Source organism: Manacus vitellinus, unplaced genomic scaffold (genome assembly GCF_001715985.3).
Source record: "Manacus vitellinus isolate BGI_N305 unplaced genomic scaffold, ASM171598v3 scaffold_76_pilon, whole genome shotgun sequence".
Taxonomy (NCBI): domain Eukaryota; kingdom Metazoa; phylum Chordata; class Aves; order Passeriformes; family Pipridae; genus Manacus; species Manacus vitellinus.
The window spans coordinates 1,152,667-1,171,671 of record NW_021940796.1 but is presented as its reverse complement, the minus strand read 5'-3'; the positions used below and the strand labels follow the sequence as shown (position 1 = coordinate 1,171,671).

The 19,005-nt window shown below is 50.3% G+C and overlaps 1 protein-coding gene across 1 annotated transcript in view; it reads right to left on the bottom strand.

The window, feature by feature from the left end:
• Positions 1-19,005, bottom strand: part of MSI2 (musashi RNA binding protein 2) — a 217,323-nt gene that overhangs the window by 47,649 nt on the left and 150,669 nt on the right. Inside the window, exons 4-5 of the mRNA XM_029964650.1 lie at positions 6,213-6,295; positions 9-123 (exon numbers count right to left, since the gene is read on the bottom strand). Of these exons, the coding sequence (XP_029820510.1) occupies positions 9-123; positions 6,213-6,295 (198 nt within the window). The remainder of the gene's footprint in view (positions 1-8; positions 124-6,212; positions 6,296-19,005) is intronic.

Sequence of the window (19,005 nt, the reverse complement as noted above, 5' to 3'; positions counted from 1 at the left end):
GCACTTACCCAACATTCCCATCCCCAGCATAAAAGCGTCCATGGTGTACGGCAATCCACGTGCCCTTCCTCTCGTCCCTGGTGGAAACATCACTTCTTTAGGTTGTGCTTTCTTACATTCTACCTATTGAGCAGAAACACGTACAAATGAGATGCAAATGAATTCCATGTAAATGTCAAACGCAGAACTGATCTACTTAAGGGGGGGAGGTTTATTTTTAGCGTTTGCCTTCCCCACATCTCCTCCCCCTCAAAGGTGAACTTTCAGAACGGCGTAACCAGATTTAAAAGAGCAAACGTGTATGTCTCTTTAACCACCAAGTGCAACCCCCCCCAAAGATGACAGAAATGCTGATTTAAGAAGTTCCGCGTTCCTGAAAGGGAAACCGGCACTCGTGGGACGGGATGAATGGAGGGAGGGCTCCGGCACGGCTCCGCTGCAATCGATAACGGAAAACGACTCCCAGTGATCGTTACAAAAAGCTCCTTTTAAAATAGGAATAAAGAATCAATATTTCTACCCAGCAGAAAATTTCTGTAAACCCTATTAATAAAGGATCTGCATTCTTCCAGCTACTCCCGCTGCCTTCGGAAGTTGCTTAACGCCACTAGAACCGCACAGCGATCCCTGCGTGAGATGCTGATCCAGCTCCGCAGGTAGCGGGACGTGTAGGCCATCCAGCACCCTAAGCCACCCTCTTTCTGGCCAGGAAAAGGGAGAAATAAAGCAATTTTCCACAGTTTCTAGCAATGCCAACTCACCCCTCCAGCTGACTGCCCCCATGGTCCCCTTAGCACCGGTGCTACAGTCGCACCAGTCAGCTGGTTTGAAGCTAACTGGAGTTGGCTGCACCCATTCCTATGGCTCTACACCTCAGCCCACGCTCTGAGCAATAGGATGATGTGCAGCCACACAGCCCAGAGCTGCCTGGGGTGTGGGGACGCCCCATCTGCACAGTTTGCACGATGAGCATCACTTGTCTGAGGGCTGAATCCACAGGTCTGAGCTTTGTGCCTCTAACTTTGTTTTTCAACCAGTTCCTTGATCTTCTTTGCATGTTTACACTCCCTCCAGCCCTTGCCTGGCCATTCCAGAGTGGGAGCAGGGCTGCTGCAATCCAGGACCTCACTCCCAGCAGACATGGTGGCACAGCCACGTGCAGGGGCTTGGGAAGGGGCTATTTGTTGTGGAGGGTTGGTTCCAGGTCTCCCAATCCCTCCACCTCTGGCACAAGGTGTCCCACGTCAGCAGGAAGCTGCTCCAGGCACACCCAGGATGTGGGATAACATGGCTCACCATCCTGGTGCCCAACAGCCTGAGCAGGGACTGTGTGTCCATCGTCTTAGGAAAACTGCCCGCCTGTTCCTAGGCAACCCCACCAGAGACAATCCCAGGTTTATGCAATTTTCAGAAAGGTTACCTGGCTGGAACAGGAGGATTTTAAACAAACCCACCTACTCCTCTCCCCTTCCTGCTGCCAACCTCCACAGATCCCATTTGCTTTGCTTCCTTGTGACACTTCCCAAAGCTACAACACTCACACTCTGCCTCCCCCACAGGAGGGATGACATGCAGGATACGGGACCGGGAGCCTGGCCCCCATCAGCTGTCCTGGGGGAAGAGACTGCCTGACTCAGTCCTGGCAGCTCACCTTGGGGAGACTGTTACACTCCCCTGACAGCAGTGCCAGACCAGGAGGTGCTCTGGGAAGCTGCCCACACATCAGCCCAGCAAACTGGGACAATATAGGAAGAGGAGGTGAAGCACCACATGAGTGGTGGGGGGCTTGGATGATGCCTTGTCACCAACAGCAAAAGCAGAAAAAAAAGGGGGTTTGCTGCTCTTCTGCCAGAATCCAGCCCTGTCCTTCATGGGGAAGGGGTGGAGGTGGCCATAACCACCCCATAGGCACAGTTACCGTGGGGGGAAACCCCGGAGGCAGCAGGGATGTCACATGTGCCAGGATGTGCAATGGGGCTTCTCCAAGAGGGAATGTATGTGGATTTATGAGTCAGGGCTCAGCTCCTTATCGAATCACCCCTGAGAGCTGCCCGATGAGGGTCTTTGTATATAAATCTGGACCTCACTCAAACTTTCAGTTCAGTGTTTCTGGGCATCTTAATAATTTCCAGATTTTTTCCACCTTCCTGTATGAGGATGTGCTGCACTTTCAGCAGCCCAACAAATAAAGGTTTAACTCTTAGGCTAAAAAAAAAAAAGAAGAAAAAAAGGCAGGGAAACTAAAATTCACTATTTTTGTTTAGTCTAGTTTGGAGAATTAACCTTACACTGGGGTACTCCTGGGTCAAGCAGAGCAGTCGCAGCCACGGGAACCCAGGAGGGCTGAGCTGGGGAGTGAAAAGCCTCTTATACCCGGCCAACAAAACAGGCTGTCAGCTCTCAGCCCAGGATGTCTCACAAACCCTGGCTAACAGCTTTCCAGGGAAACCAGGGCTATTTTCAGGAAAGCAGAATGTGCAGTATCCACAATGCACAAACCCCCATTGAACCACCCAAAGACAAGGCGACTTTGTCGTGCCAGAAACGTGTGATTTGCAGCTTGCTGGGGTTTGCTCACCTTGGGGACACCATGTCACTCACACCATGGCAAGCTGCACCAGGCAGCAGCAGAGAGGTCATAAGCTTATTTTAGAAAATGCCTTAGACTGTGGGTCTGTTGATGTGTCAGATCATTGACCAATGGCTGGGGCTTGGAACCAGATGAACTGGAACAGGCCCTGGCACAGGTTGCCCAGAGGAACTGTGGCTGCCCCATCCCTGGAGGTGTCCAAGGCCAGGTTGGATGGGGCTCGGAGCAACCTGGGCTAGTGGGAGGTGTCCCTGCCCATGGCTGGGGGTGGAATGAGATGAGCTTTAAGGGCCCTTCCAGCCCAAACCAGTCTGTGACTGACAAAGGTGAGGTGGGGCCAATGGTCTGGCACCTCCTCAGACTGCAAGAGAAGTCACCAGCTGTGGGTGGGCAGACAAGTCTGTCCCTAAATACATCCAGAGTGGGGAAGCTCCCTCTTGTCCCATGCAGGATGGAGAACCCAGCCTTGGAGACCCCCACAAGGGAAGTCTCATCATTTAAAGCCCACTGAAGACAACACTAAACCAATTTGCTCACAGGGATGGGGGTGAGTATTGGATGCAAACCCAAAGGCACGTGACATGTGACAGACACACCTGACATGGCACCACACAGCTTGGGGAAAAGCCTGAGGAGCACCAATGCACTAAAAAAACCCACAACAAAAGAAACACAAACCCCACAAAATCCCACCCTGAGAGAGAGGAAGAGCCTCAGGTGCTGGGCAGTGTCAGAGCCTGTTCTAGAACAGCCCAACATTTCTGTCAGCTGCTCCAGAGCCTGACATGACACCCTGACTCCAGGCTTGGCTCATTGCCCCTCTCACCAGCGTGTGTCCCGCTGTACCCGTGAGGTGAACGACTCCAGCACAGCGGGATCTAGGGGAAAATAAATTACTCTCTCACATTTCTTTTCCAGCTACTTCTGCACCATGTTAGAAAACCAGGTGTCTTTGCAAAAGCTGCCTGCTCCTGTCAAAGGAGCAATAATCCAGGGACAGCTTGTTTGGGTTTATTGTGCCCCCCCCCCCCCCCCGCAATGTTTGGAGCATCTTTGGCCTCCCACGTAAATTCCGAGTTTCAGTTATTAAATACCTCCCTGGCATTTTCTTTTCACTTCCCCACTGCTCGTTTAATATTACAGTTGACATTCTAAGCTTTACGGATGGCAACAGAAGTAGAATGGATGAGCTAAAAATAGCCTGCCAGGGAGACAGGAGCTGGAAATAGGCTGGGGAAGCAGCTGCCCCCCTGCCCTTTGCTTGCCCCTGCATTTTGGGAAATGACAGAGGTCAGCAGACGAGGAAGAGCAAGCTCAGGGTGAGTCGGTGCCCACGGAGCCGTGGATGCCCCAGTTGAGCAGCCTGGGGATGGGGATGGGGATATGGATCAGGATGGGGATGGGGATATGGATAGGGATGGGGTGTCCCAGGCCCAGGTCACAGAATGGTGCAAACCCCACCACCTCGGGCTGGGGCTGAGAGAGCCCTCCACAGCTCAAGGCTAGAGGGGGACATGATCCAAGTACATCCGTGCCCAGTGCTGCCCCTGGCCAGCCGTGTGTCACCCCGGGCACCCGGGCCAGCCGCCCCAGCTCCTGTCACCCGCACACACACGAGCTCCCCTGCCCCTGCGTGGGTCTGGCAATTCATGTGCAGACACATCAGCAAGACGATGACTCAGTCCCAAAACAGGATCATGTCTCATCCCCTTGCTCGTGGGCTGCTTTCAAAATTAGTGCTGAAGGAGTGACAAGAAGAGAACACTCAGAGCATGGTGGCACCTGGAGCGTGCACCGAGCGAGCAGGAGGTATTTTAATTATCCAACAACAAATACCAACAGCCCACACTGCTTCTCTGGCTCTTTGTGATGCTCCTTGAGTGTTTTCACCCTGTCCCATCCTCCACACTCCCCGTGCTGCTGTCACGTTCCCATGCAGCCTTTTGCCTGGGAAGGGATCCTCCCAACAGCTCTCCCCCACCCCTCCTCCCAGGGGATACCAAGAACCAGGTGAGGCTTTTCTAGTCCGTGGGTACAGACCCAGGGATGAAGCATCAAACATTGTGCCCTGCCCTGCTGCTGGCACCAGGACACACCAGCACCTGCTGCCCCATCCATCACCCCCCCAGCACCCCAGAGAGGCAATCCTGAGCCAGGCAAAGGCTGAGCCCTACTCCAGAGAAAAGTACTGTGGGAATAACTAAATCTATGGAGCATGATACGACATGTGCCCACCTGCTGTGGGTAGGAAAACCCTGGAGCGTGGTGCTGGAGCTCTTCCCTCCCACCTGCCAATCCCTAAATTTACATCCCAAGTACTTCCTAATTTGTTGCTGGGTCTGTCGTCTGCGGGTGGTTGGGGTTTGCTCTTTTTTTAAACTTTAAGGCAGATTAATCAGCATTTAGTAACTATATAAAGAGGAATGAGCTTTCCCTCACCCCACAGGTAGCTCAGGTGAGGTGTAGCTGGGGCAGGCAGGAGACCCCAGTGCAGGAGGGGGCCCACGGGCAGCAAGATGCTCAAACAGGGCAGAGACAAAGCCCACAGCATCCACCTGAAGATGAGGCATCCACCTGAAGTGGAGCAAGAGGCTTCCCACAGGACCAGGAGCACTGCCCCAGACCTGCCCCACCACCCCACCCCACAGCTGGCCGAGGGGACCCTCACTTTTATTTCAGATGCATATTGCACTGAGGAACAATATGAGGAATATTATTTCAGTGCCCTGGGAAAAATTAGCAAGTCAAATATTGAATCAGGCCTCCAGCATATGCCAAGGAGATTGCTTTGATCTTATCCACACTAAAAGCTCTATTATTGAATTTAAAGTCTGTGAACACATATCAGACCAATATACAATGCATATCTGAATACACATTTGAGAAGCAAAGGATGTTTTGACAAAGGGAAAAAGAATATTTTAGCTGAAAATATCAAAGTTACTGCAGCAATTGAAATACAAATGCCCCTTTTCATCTGGCTCAGTGGTTTTACTGACAGGGCAACCCACAACCTGGGACCTGTCTGTCACTGAGGAGGAACTTCAGACCCAGGTCTGGCTCCTGGGTCAGAAGGGTTTGCGGCTCCATGGCAGAGAGCCACGACTTCCCGGGACACGGGCCAGAGGCAGCAGCCACGTCAGAGCAGGATCAGACCCGGGAGCTCAGCCAGAACAGCACTTCTGGGAGCACATGGGCTGGAACAGCCACCCCAGGGCACTTCCCTCCCAAACCCCCCTGATGCCATCGCTCGGCAGCTGCCTCGGCTCCAACCACGGGCAGGAGGAGGAGGAGGAGGAGAAAGGCTGCTCCAGGGCTGCTCAAGAATCTGAGCAGCTCAACCCCCACCACACTCAGCCCTTTGCCTTCCCACACCAAAAGGTGCTCTGGGGCGGCTGCCTGAGCCTGTGCCATGGGGACAGACACCCGTCCTGCTGCGGGGGGACAGGAGCAGGGGCTGGGCCAGCCGTGGGCCAGGTTCAGCACCACCCTCTTCTCACCACCCCAGCACCCCACTAACCTCCCAGAGGGGTGTCCCAGAGGGCCACAATTTCCCCCAGACATAGCTCATGTCTGTGACCCGAGGTGAGAACTCACTGTCACCAACACACCATCAACTTACCATTTTATTATTGATTTCGTGGAAATGAATCTCACAGACTTTTTCCACCACGTCTTCATTTTCAAAAGTTACGAAGCCAAATCCTATTTAATAAAGATACAAAAAGGGGAAGAGGGAAGGAAAAACATTAGTTAAGCTTAACAATTTCATTTTAATAAAGCTTTATTTAGCCATTGGGACTTTGGAAAACTTCCATAACAACACGCACGTGTGACTACACCTGCTGCCTATGGAGCTGTTCCTGAGCTGATTGCAGACTAATGGAGGGAAGAAGCATTGTCTCAGGGAAAATTAATATGGTTCTGTTCCAGCTCTTCCATAGGATTTAATGGAGAATTAAAACCTCCTTATGGATTTTTTGATCCATCCTGCAGAATTTAATGGATAGTTACACCCCAGCTACATGATGGCTCAGAAACTACAATAAGGCTGTATTTTCTTTTACACCTTATAGGGTTTTAAGAGCAATCTCCACAAAACCCAATTATATTTCTATGGAACCATATTGATTTCATCTCTTGTTTAATTCCACGGGACTTCTCCATTAGAGCTGACTCATTACACGACCCAAAAAACCATAAAAACCCGGGAAGACAGAAGATGATTCCTCATTTACCCCTGGCAAGGAGAAAAAACCCCAGTGCTTCCCAAACACACAGCAGCACTTTGTTTCCACGTGCTCCGACACACCCCACCCGGCCCCGCCGGTCAGCCCAGCTCCGGAGGTGGTTATTTGTCCCTTTCTTCCTGAATTACTTCCTCTAATACCTCATCAGGACATCCTGAGGCCTCCAGGAACCCATTACATTTAAGGCCTCTGATCTAATCGTTCCTCTCTTCTCCGCTGGTGCTTCAAAGAGCCACGGATCGGGGCTGGTTTAGGCTGTTTGATGCCTGCTGCCTGCCTGTAGCTGTTCACTGTCTGCTCTGCTGGGGCTGCACTGAAGGGATCTGGCAGCCCACCACAGCTACACACTGTCCTGTTCCCTGCTCCTTCCTTAAGGAAAAAAAATCAAGCTAATGAACAAACCCCAGTCTCATGTGCTGCATTTCTCTGGCGAAGGCTTGATGAGTCAACACCAACACAAATTAAGCTAATGAAATCTCAAAAATGTAATAACAGGATGAACTCCATTTCCCCAAACTGCACTAAAAACTGCATCCTGCTGAACACACGCTGAATTTGCTTCGGTGGGGCACAGTAGAAAGTGTTAAAAATATAAAGAGGCTTCTTGCAACCTCCAGGTACAGGAGACACTTTGCAGGCTACAGTACTCAATGCTGGGAAGCATTTCAGAGTGAGGTCTGAGCAGCTCCTGGATGGGTCCTTCAGGAATACACAGAATGTGTAGCAATGGGGAATGCTCCCATCCCTCTTCAGACCCTCTCACCAGGGGAAAACCCACCAGGAATGGTTTCTAGCTCTTCTCCAAGGCATAACACATCATCTGACAGCACACCAGGCTCAGAACACTGCTTTGCTTTGCACTTAGAGCAGGCAGCAGTCTGAATTTTTTTACATAAGTCTTTCATTTGCCTTCTAAATTACTCCATTTAAATCCACCTTAAACAGACCCGTAGTTAAAACTAAAATTTTTGTGGTTAACTGGCTGAATTCGGCATCCCAGGAATCCTGGTGCACGCTGCACTGGGCAATTCCTGGAGCAATTCCCGGAGCAATTCCTGGAGCTGGGAGCTGTGTGTGGCTGGGGACTGACTGCCTGGTGCCATGAGATGGTCAGGCCAGGGCTACAAGTCATTAATTGTTTGAGCACCAGCAGCATCTTCATCATTAGTAAGTCATTAGCGAGGTCTGCAGTTGAGGATTTCTCCTGCAACTTGTGTCAGGTCTCGGTGCCAGGATGGAGGGCAGAGGGAATTTAGGAGATTAGCCCTAATATGCCAAACACTGCAAGGAAATCCACTGCAGTCATTACACGTCTGGACTCAGAAACGAGTTTCCCATTCTCCTCCCACTCCATATGCCTTAAACACAGGTTTGTCAAAAAATCATTTGTCTCATTAAACCACAGAGCCAGCCAGCTCCCTGCATTTCCAGATTTTGTAACAATAAAAAAACAATCTGTAGGTGTCAGCAGGCACTTGCAGGTTTCTAAAAAGATCTGTGGCACTTGGTTAGACTGGAAATGTGAAATAACCCACTACCACCTCCCATTCCATCCTCTCTGGAAGGGAAGGGGTTTGCAGGGTCAGGTGCCCATACAGGGCTCTGCATCCAGAGCTGAAGGCTCACAACATCTTATGTCTGATTCCCAACTCCTCTAACTTACAGGGGACAACCAGAGGATTTCCATCTGCAGGTAAACAGGCACTTAAATCCCACAGGATGCTATTCCAGAGATGCCATTGCTCCCCAAATGAACAACCCCCAAGAGATCATACAACCCAGAATTAAAAAGTTCATAAAAGTGATGGGTAAAAGGTCCTTTAAGGGAGACCTTAGCCCTGGCACAGGTTACCCAGGGAAGCTGTGGCTGCCCCATCCCTGGAAGTGTCCAAGGCCAGGGTGGACACAGCTTGGAGCAACCTGGGACAGTGGAAGGTGTCCCTGCCCATGGCAGGAGGTGGAACTGGATGGGCTTTAAGGTCCCTTCCAACCCAACCCATTCCATGATTCTTTTCTTGTTTCACTTCATGGATATCAGATTCCAACTTTTAATAACTGCACCCACACAAAGATCCCCCTGCACACATGACTTATTAGTTCCCATAATGAATACACGCTCATTTTTAAATTACCAAAACTCTCAGAACCCTTCCTGGACTAAATAGACAATTATTTCTTCTGAGAGGGACTAAGAGTCAACAAAAAAATCGTTCTCAGAAAGTGTATGAAAAAGATTAACCCAAAACAAAGGCGGCTGTTGAAAACGGTGACAGAAATAGGATTCCGGTTGTCAAGGAGCACACGTTTTAAAATGAAATTATACTGCATCCTTCTGAATGAAGCTATTATTGGAAGCTAACAAGCTCTATTTAAGAGATAAGCATTTAACAGAGTCAAACGGTTGGGTTTTTTATTCAAATGAATAAAACTGAATATTCATTTGAATAATCTTTTCTGTAAAAGAAAAGACAAAGAAGAGGGAAAAAAATAAAGTAAGAGGCAAACAGATGCCCCCAAACAAGAGGTTCCAAGACAAGTGCCAGCATAAAAGGAAGCTGAGACCTTCAGGTGAAAAATCCTCCTTTGGCATCGATTGGGAAAAAGGAGTCATCCCACTCCATTCATCTGCTGGAAAAAAGGAGTCATCCCACTCCATTCATCTGCTGGTTAATGTGCACCAACAGGCACCAAAATGATGCCAGCCCAGACACCTGACACCCCATGGCACAGGACACATCCTCCAACACACCTTGGTGACACCAAAAAGAAGAATTCAGGAAGAATTCCTTCATGGAAAGGGCACTGGAAGGGGCTGCCCGGGGAGGTGGTGGAGTCACCATCCTGGAGGTGTCCAAGGAACAACTGGAGGGGGCACCCAGTGCTCTGGGCTGGGCGACAAGGCGAGGATCGGTCAAAGGTTGGACTTGATGATCTGGGAGGTCTTTTCCAACCTAAATTATTCTGTGATTCTACAAAAAACCTCCTTTGACCCCAAGTCTTGTTCAGCTGCAGAAGCTGCCCAGGCCTGTGGGCAGGCGGCTCCACAGAGCTCAGCCCAGCACATTCTGCCACAGTACTCCAGCAATGAGAGCAACTCTGTCCAGAGAAAGTGACTGAAAGCATAAAAAGATTAAAATACTGTAGAAGAATAGGCAGAAGGCATAAATACTACTAAAAAGCCAGACTGCAGACATCAAATGTCAGTGCTCCCGTGTTCTGTATTTTGGTTTTTTTTACCCACTCAAACAACTATATTTCATGCTTTTGCCATCACTTGAGCAGTTTTACGTCAGCCTCAGTAAAATATAGCTGAGATGACGCCACCATTGCCACGAGATCCACCTCCCTCCCCTGGCTGGCAGGGCCGTCCCCACAGCCCCGGCTCTGTGTGCACAGGGATCGGTGTCGCAGCCGCGGCTGCACACGCCGGGGACGTCACTCGGCAGCAGCATTACACGAAAGCAGCTTACCCGGGCAAAGGGCTCGCTCCCTGAGCCCCTGCACGCACTGAAACAAGGAAAACAAGGGGATTGTGTCCCACGCCACAGAGGTTAAACCCAGGCTAATGCTGGGGTTGGACCAGCAGGGCTCTGATGGGCAGACCAGGACCCTGCCACAGTGGGGTGCCCACTCCCACACAGCCAGGGCAGTGCCACAGGTGCCACCACTCCCATCACCACCTCACAGATGGTTCCTGAGTCAAAACCACCTTCACCAGCAGCAGGCACAGCACTGCCCATGGCACAGGCACCGTGGCACTGTGAGGGGCTCTTCAGCCACCAGAAGGATGCTCTGGTGTGTAGAGATACTGCAAGTAGAGTTGGAGGGGCCTGTTTTGACTGCCAGGCTGTCTGGGGGTCTCCTGGTGATGTAGAGCAAGTCACTTCATCTCATCAGCCACGCTCCCTCTGCCCGAGCTGTGCCCACACTGCCAGAGGGGCTGCAGGGGCTCTGCAGCCGGGACAGCCTTGTCTTGCACTCAGAGCAGCCAGAGCACCAGAGAGTTCACCAACAGCTTCTGGGAAGCTGGGGATCACCAGGGCTCTTTTGTCCTGCACAGCAATGCCTAAGAACAGGAGACAAGCATGGAGAGGAGAAAGGAGGAGATTTACATGGCTCACATCACATCAATACAGCTCTGCTTAAACCTCATTCCTGCTGCTCAGCAGGAATAACCCCAAGCTACAAGTTTCTTGTTAGTGCAGAATCAGTCCCCTTACAAGGCTAGGGCTCTTGTTAGTGCAGGATCAGTCCCCCTACACACACGAAGTGCTCCCAGCCCCGTCCTGCTCCCGACTCCCACACAGCCGGTGCAGTGGGAGCGTGGCTGGGGCTCCACGGGCTCTGCGATCCCACCGGCCCTGGCGCTGGAGCTGCCTGAGCCCCGGCTGTGCTGGCAGAGGGGAACATCCAGCCTGACACCCTCTGCAGCATCGGCATCGTAATGAGGAAATACCAGTGCAGGCTGCACTCCCCCTTTGTGTCGGGGCTCGTACCCGACCCGCGTCTGCCCCGCGCCTCTGCCCCGCTCCCCAGACTTAAGTTACTTAAGCCCTGAAACAGAGAAAGGTCCAGTCCTGCTGTGGTATTATTTATGCACCTGCTTTCTTGTTTATACCCATAGTTTTGGCAGCTGGTCCTGTGAACGGTAATAAAATGCCTTTCAAAAAGTAAAAAAAAAAAAAAAAAAAAAAAAAAAAAAATTAAAAATGAAGAAATGTGACCAGACAAGCCAGGCATAATAACATTAAAGCCCATGTCAATTAATTTTTCCTCTTCTTGATAAACGAGCCCCATTCCATCCATTAATAATGAGGGAAGAAACAAGAAAAGTTGACACTAGTTTAATTTATTTTCTCAACTTGCCTGGTCATATTTCTCCCTGTTGCAAAGCTTTCCAGTGCTGCTGGGAATTGCAAGTGGCTCCCACACAGTCGATGCATAGATTGGTGTGAATCAATACCATTCTACTTTATTCACACATCCCTTGTAATCAGAAGGGAAAAAGTTCCTTAGTAAGCTCCCAGCCTGCCAAGCTGCCTTATAAAAATAATAATAGTAATGATAAACCTGCAGGGGGGGCAGAGAGGGGGGACGTGAAACCAAGTCCTGCAATCACTGTCAACGAATCTTTATAGACAAACAGAGCAAACCGAGCAGAAGGGACAGGACATTTTAATTACCCAGACACTGAACCATGGATGTTTCTAACTTCTCGCTGTCTGCAAAGGTAACACAAGACATTGCCCCCAGAGCCTGGGAATGAGGACGTGGGTGTTTAATCCTGCCTCGGGGAAAAGCCATTTGTTCATCACTGCCAGACCCCAACAGCCAGCACTTGAAACCTCAGCCCTGACTTTGTCACCTTCTTAGGTTGTGTCTTTGGAAAAGTCACTTAAATATTCCCTGTGGCCCACGTCTCATGTTTCTATCCCCTCACTTCCCAGTCCTTTTCTCCGAGTTTTCATCTGAAGTACTGCAACTCAGCTTGTTAGAGCCAAAAACTGTCTAGGACAAAAGCTGTGAGTTCTAACCTGTTATTTCCTGTTATTCCAATTTCCTGTGCTGCAAACACAGGGAAAGAGAGGTTTCAGTTTCCAAAGAAGTAACTCTCTCCATACCCACCACAGCCTTAGTCTGAGACACACGTCTCAGATTTTACCTCCTAACCTCCAAACAGGGAAGAACAATGACCACACCTGAAAGAACCACCTGCTCCAAGGAGAACAAGATCTCACCTCATCCTTGTGATAACCAGACCAGGAGAGGGATGCACCAAGGGATGGAAAGGGAAGGAAAAGGTTAAAACCTATGGTCTAGGATGGAAAATATCATCCTCATTTAACTGTGGTGTGCGCTCTCCAGCCGTGCTGCTCTGACTGACACTCACCGAGACACGACCTGCCAGCACAGCCATCGGGTGCTCATGTGCACCTTGGCTGGGCACAGAACACAGGCAGGTTCTCCTGGCAGACACAGGCAGCTGCTTAAAGTGTCAGTATATTCTCCACGACGTGAGAGTAAATTCTCAAAATTAAATCAGCAGACAAGTGCCTCAGAGCAGCCCCCTCCGAGGTGCAGGCGTTTCCATACCAGCGCGGCGGGAGCACCGAGGTCAGTGCGCAGCTGGATAAAGGGCACCAGCAAGATACTCCTTTGCTTTTGTTCGGGAAAGCTGCAAGGCTCAGGCTCCTCGCTCCGTCCTCCCATGGCTCTGTGGCATTTGCAAAGAGAGAATGGCTCAGGAACAGAAAAAGGCACCACGTGGCAGCCTGTCCCTGCAAATGGGCCAAAATCCACCCAAACTGGATTTTCCCCAGTGGGAGGATGAAGGGCACAGGGACTTGTCCCCCTCTCAAAAGAGCCATTCTGACCAAAGTTCTCCAGGTTCAGGGGCCACCAACCGGGACCAGGACGTGGGTCCCAGGTAAAGCCCCCTCAGTGTCAGGGAGCACCCGGGGACCCCTGGGGAACCCGCCGCGCGTCACGGACCGTGCTCACGGCAGCAGCACCTGAACTGCTGCTAATAAATTTTTCATAACAACAAATCTTCATTAAAATTTTATTCTATTAACGTTCTGAAATCAAACCAAAGCATTGAGTACATAATGACTGAGACGCACACTACGCAGAGCTTACTAAATGCCAGTTTTATCATATTGTTAATTAACAGAAACCATTAATGCGTTCACAGATCATTTAGAAGCATTAGCGGTGACCTAAGAAAAATTGCAGGTACGTGTGATACTCTTACATCTGCACTTTTCCATTGGAATTTTCTACACAGGAGGCCCCTAAGTTTGTTCCCCACTCAGCTTTTCTCTGTTGGAGACATCGTGTCTCAATGGGTGCAGATTTGTCAGCAGCTCGGGAATTAAAGCATCAGGCTGAAATGTGAGAGACTGCAGGAGAAAGTTATCTCAGGCAGTGTTTGCTTTTTTCCTTGGTATTTGGGAGCAGGCCCACCCTGCTCCTCACAGCCTTTCACTGCTCACTGTAGTTCAGATGCACTTCCCAGCTCCGTAAGTGGGTTGGGGGTACAGAAATGCTGGGAGCTCTGCTGGGTGAGAGAAGTGTGGCACAATCCAACAGGTTTCTTTTTGCTATCAAAGCAGAAAACCCCAAATGCTTGTGTAATCCAATTAATCAATCCACCAGAATGGGAGCCTCGTGCTTCTGTCTATTCATTAGTGAGACCTGCAGCAAATGGAACTGGTGCCAAACCCGAACACTGATTCCCACCCTAAAATGTGCCCTGCTGGCCCTCATCCTGCCACAAGCCAAGGGAACTGCCACCACTGCCCCAACACCCCTCACCACCTCTCCTGCTCCCAAAAGGGGCAGAACTGCCCATGAAGAGCCAGTGGGGGACCCCAGTCCCCTACCCTGGCTGATGTCACACGGCAAAGGACAAGGACAAGTGGAGCACTGGTGAGTGGCCAGGAGCAGGCACATTTTGGCAGCCCTGCAGGGACAAAGGCCCCCACCCCACGTGCCAGCCAGCTGGGTCAGGCTCTCCTCAGAAAAGCAAGCTCCTAATGATGCAGGGCAGCAGCCGCTGCCCGCCGAGCACCACTGCCTGCCATCTTTATCTCTTTGCCTACAGGCGTCAAATACTCTCTGCCTGTCAATTCTTCCACAGTTTATTACCAAATTTCTAAAATATTACATTTTTTATTATATCCAAATTCACTTTATTGCATTTGACAATACAGATAATCACATACCATATGCTCTAATGTTTCGAACCCAATGCATGTTGACAGCAGTTTTTATTCATGATGCATAATTCCATCCAGGGCTGACAAAGGCAGCACAGAACCCAGCCTAGTGTCAGGGTTTGGGGGGGGGGGGAATCCTTTTTTCCATTTCCTCTTCTCCCTTTTAACAACAGATTTACAAAACTGGGAGGAAAGATGCTCTGCTTCCAGGAGAAATAGGAAATTGGCTGAAAAGATGGGCTTATCAAAGAGACGTCTTCAAAATATTAATAATGGTTTGGTTATTGTAATTATGTGCATTTGAAACTTGCTGCTAATGGGGTGAGGGAAGCAGGACTGCTCCTCGGGAGCAAGCAGAGGCTGGGGTGGTGTGGGGGGGCATGAGGTCGGACCCCTCTCCTGCACATCTTCCTGCCTGCCTCTGGTCACTCAGTGCTGAGACCAGCCCCGCTCCCCAGGGGTGACAGTGGGAAAGGACACATGACACGTGTCCTGGGATGGCTGGGGAAGGGCCCCCAGGTGAAAGAGGTGCCTGAGCACTACCCTGAAAGACTCTGAAAGCCACAGTTTCTTGAAACAACACAGAGAATAATGAAATGGTTTGGGTTGGAAAGGACCTTAAAGATCATTTTGTTCCAACTCCCCCTGCCAATGTGACACCTTCCACTATCCCAGGTTGCTCCAAGCCCTGTCCAACCTGGTCTTGGACACTTCCAGGGATGGGGCAGCCACAGCTTCTCTGGGCAACCTGTGCTACGGCCTCACCATCCTCACAGTAAAAAATTTCTTCCCAATATCGAATCTAAACCCACTCTCCTCCAGTTTAAAGCTATTCCTCCTTGTTCTACCAGTGGAGCGAAGCTCTGCAGCCTTTGTCTGAACCCCACTGATAAGAAAATGATGGGAAATTAAACACATGGTCAAGGGCTTTCCCAAGTGGGGTCAGCCATTCCCATCACCTCTTCCTGCCTTTCCTTGAACCAACACTCACGAAACCAGGAGCTGGAGGCAGAGCTGGTGTGATGTGCTGGAGCAGCTCCAGCCCTCTCCCTGCCCATCCACAACCCGAAGCCTCACGATCGTCCGACCAAGTGGACCCTGAGATTCCTGTTCAGCTGCTGGGAGAGGAAAACTCAAGCAAACCCACATCCCAACCACCATACTCAGGCAATAGATTCAACAGCTTGAGAGATGGCCACGCTGCACAAACCAAACAGGATGCTACGTCTAAATTAAGCTGTAATGACCTGCTCCGAGCTCTTTATTAGCCAGGTAATGATCATTTAAGAGGAGGTTACTATCTTGAGCCAAGGGCACCTAATACCATTACTGAACTTGTTAAAACCTGCCAAGCAAGTCATTATTTCTAACATTATTTCTTTTTCTCCTCAGACAGCCTTCTGCCTCTCCCCTTGTGCTGCTCGGCCGTAAATCCCGGGATCACGCAGGCTTGGTCACCTTTCCCCAGGAGGCTGAATTTAGCTCCCATTCACCACAAACACACTGGACCCAAGACAAATACCCCACACAAAACAAGCATTTAAAAACTCTGATCTTAAACAGCCATGGAGACAGGCCACAGTCTGGCAGGAGCACACAGAAGTGGCCCCCAGGCCTGGAGGCCTCAGAGACCCCGGGTTCCTCTGGAAGCCATTTGCTGCCAGCATCCCATGGGATGTCCCTTGGCACTGCATGTGACTCATCCTGCACGGACCATTCTGGCTGTGAAAAAAGGGGCTTAAACACCCTCAAGGATTTTGGGGCTGGTGGGAAAAACAGCAGCTTCAGAGTCCACATGGGAGCGTAGGGTGAGCTCCACTGGGGACAACCTGCCTGGTGAGGGGACACTGCTGGGACCCATCACATCCCCCAGGAGCTGCCAGGGAGCGAGGGTGCAGTGAGCCAAGGGCAGACAGATCTGCTGCTGATTTGGAGAAGGACAGAGGATGGCCTTGCCCCAGCCCTGGAATTGTTCAAAGCCAGGCTGGACAGGGTTTGGAACAACCTGGTGTAGTGGAAGGTGTCCCTGCTCATAGTGGGGTGTTAGAAAAGATGAACTTTAAGGTCTCTCCCAACACATTCTGTGACTCTATGATGACAAGACACTGTCATGACACCCCAGTCATGTCCTCTCAGGAAAACAAACCCCCACCTCCTCTGCCCACCTCCAGCCCTGCAGAGGCTCACATAAGGAAGAGAAAAAAGGGGGGAAAAAAAAGAGAAAGCCCAAAGCACACACACAGAGCTGCTCCACAACTTTGTGAAAAATTCCACTGGGTGCTGGTACATCTGATCTGCTCACTGAGCCACTGCCACTGCCGAGGCACTGGGTCCACTGAGGACCCATCCCTGGGGCACAGGAGGGGAGAGGATCCAGCGGCCCCAGTCCCAGCTGGGAGGGAGCAGAGGTGGCTGCATCCCACAGCATCCCAGCGTGGACAGGATTATGAATGACACCAGCAAGCTGCCAGCTCAGGAACTCATTACTGTCAAGGTAGAGTGTGGCTGGCTGCCAGGCCCCCAGCCCTCACGCTCGCTATGCCAGAACATCCACACACAATTTAATTGCATTATAATTTCAAAAGTGCTTTTCAAACTGGAAAAAGGCATTCACTGATTAACCAGCGAAGAGCAAAATTGTTTATGAAATTGAATACAAAAAGCTACAGAAATGTAATTGGGTTGTTCTAGCACCTAATTTTCAAGCCATTTTCCCACTTATTTAATCACGAGATACAAAAGGAACTAGTGAATTGACTTCATACTAATTAGATTACTCCCCGCGATACTCCAAGCCTATATTCCAACTGGTTGATAGTGCTGCTTTAAACAGAACAAAAAATGGAGCAACAGCTTGTCTGGGGCCATAACACATTTGTTTCCTATCAACCCTCTTCTACTGGAGGGCCATAAAATCCAGGCCAAATTCCCCCTAACCTGCCATTGCCAGTCACCCAGAAATCACTAACTTTCCCAGAAAGGAATGATAACCATTTGCCAAATGATCCTGGCTGCTCCCAGGTGCCAGCTCAGGGCTCCTCACCACACTGATCACCACCAGCCACTCAGGTGGGCAACCAGTAGCCCGGAGTCCCCGTGTGAGTGGTCAGGGCAGCAGTGTGTTAAAATGTCACATTTTAACATGGACATTTAATGGAGGAGTTGCCCATCCCTGGGGATGGACACTCAGGTCCACCAAGCAGGGAAGAGCTGGTGAAGGGGAGCTCTGGTTCCCACTGGTGGGTGCAGGAAATACCAGAGCTGAGCTCTGGGTCTGACCAGAGTGGCTAAAGCCACCACAGAATTACTGTCAAGAACACCTAGGCTGTTCTAAACATGAAGTGCAAGGTCATCTCTTGATTGAAAATATTAGTTTCTTTGCCAGCAGCAAACCAGGGAAACTGCAGAAGCTTTGTTTAATTCTAAATCAAGTCACTAAATTAACAGAAACATTTATCAAGTCTCTGGTTTCCTGAAGAACAGTATTTGAAGATCCACCTCCTCCCATTTCTTTGCAGTATACACTTGCAGAAGTTTCTTTAGAGCTGCCCAAGACCTACTCTGCACCTGATACAATCTGCTCACAGCTTTTCCACTAATTTTAAATGTTATTAGGTGCAACATAATTGATTATATAATCAAATGTGGAATGTACATTATCAAGATATTGTAGCACTTCACAGGCCATTTAATCAGCATATCTGGGACTGTGCCAAAATGAATTAGCCTGCATTAAATTTCAAGTACATATTATTGGTTGTATTTGTCTCCATGCTTAAGCAGGCGCTTGCTCTTACAAAAGAAATCTGAAATCCTTCAATTATAGAAATAGATTATTAAAAAACTCTCCCAGAGTTGTCTCCTCTGCAACAAAGAGCTCAAAGTTGTCTCTTCTCTGACAAAGAGGGGGGATGATGGGTGCCTACCTTCGATGGGCCATTTGTGGGTGCCCTGTGGGGAGGCTGGGAGGGGCAGACCCCCAGCTTGCCCCCATCCAGGCCCATTTGGGCCACATGTCAGCAAGTCTAATTTCAGGCTCTGTCATCAGAAAACTGCTACCAAAAGGCACCATCACTCAGTGTCCCCTGGTTGGTGATGGGGCCATGGGTCACCCCTGCCCCAGTGAGCTGGTGCCTCCTGAGCCTGATACCCCCAACTTGGCTTCTGTGTCCCTGGAACCGACCAGTCCCTCCAGACTCAAAATGGGATTTTGAAGACAGGGATTTCTGCTTGATTTCAGCAAGTGGAGGAGCAGTGTGAGGCAGCTCTGTGGTGGAGGAATGAAGCCAAAACCTGCCACAGCCACTGCTCCTCTCCAGGGCACCAGCCAAGCCCAGAACCTTCCCCCTGCTCGTGCTGCCAAAACTCAGCTCCCCCCGCTGTGGAGTTCAGGGGAGCAGCAGCTGCCAGAGGTGCCCCCGGAGAAACGACGTGTCTCCAGCAC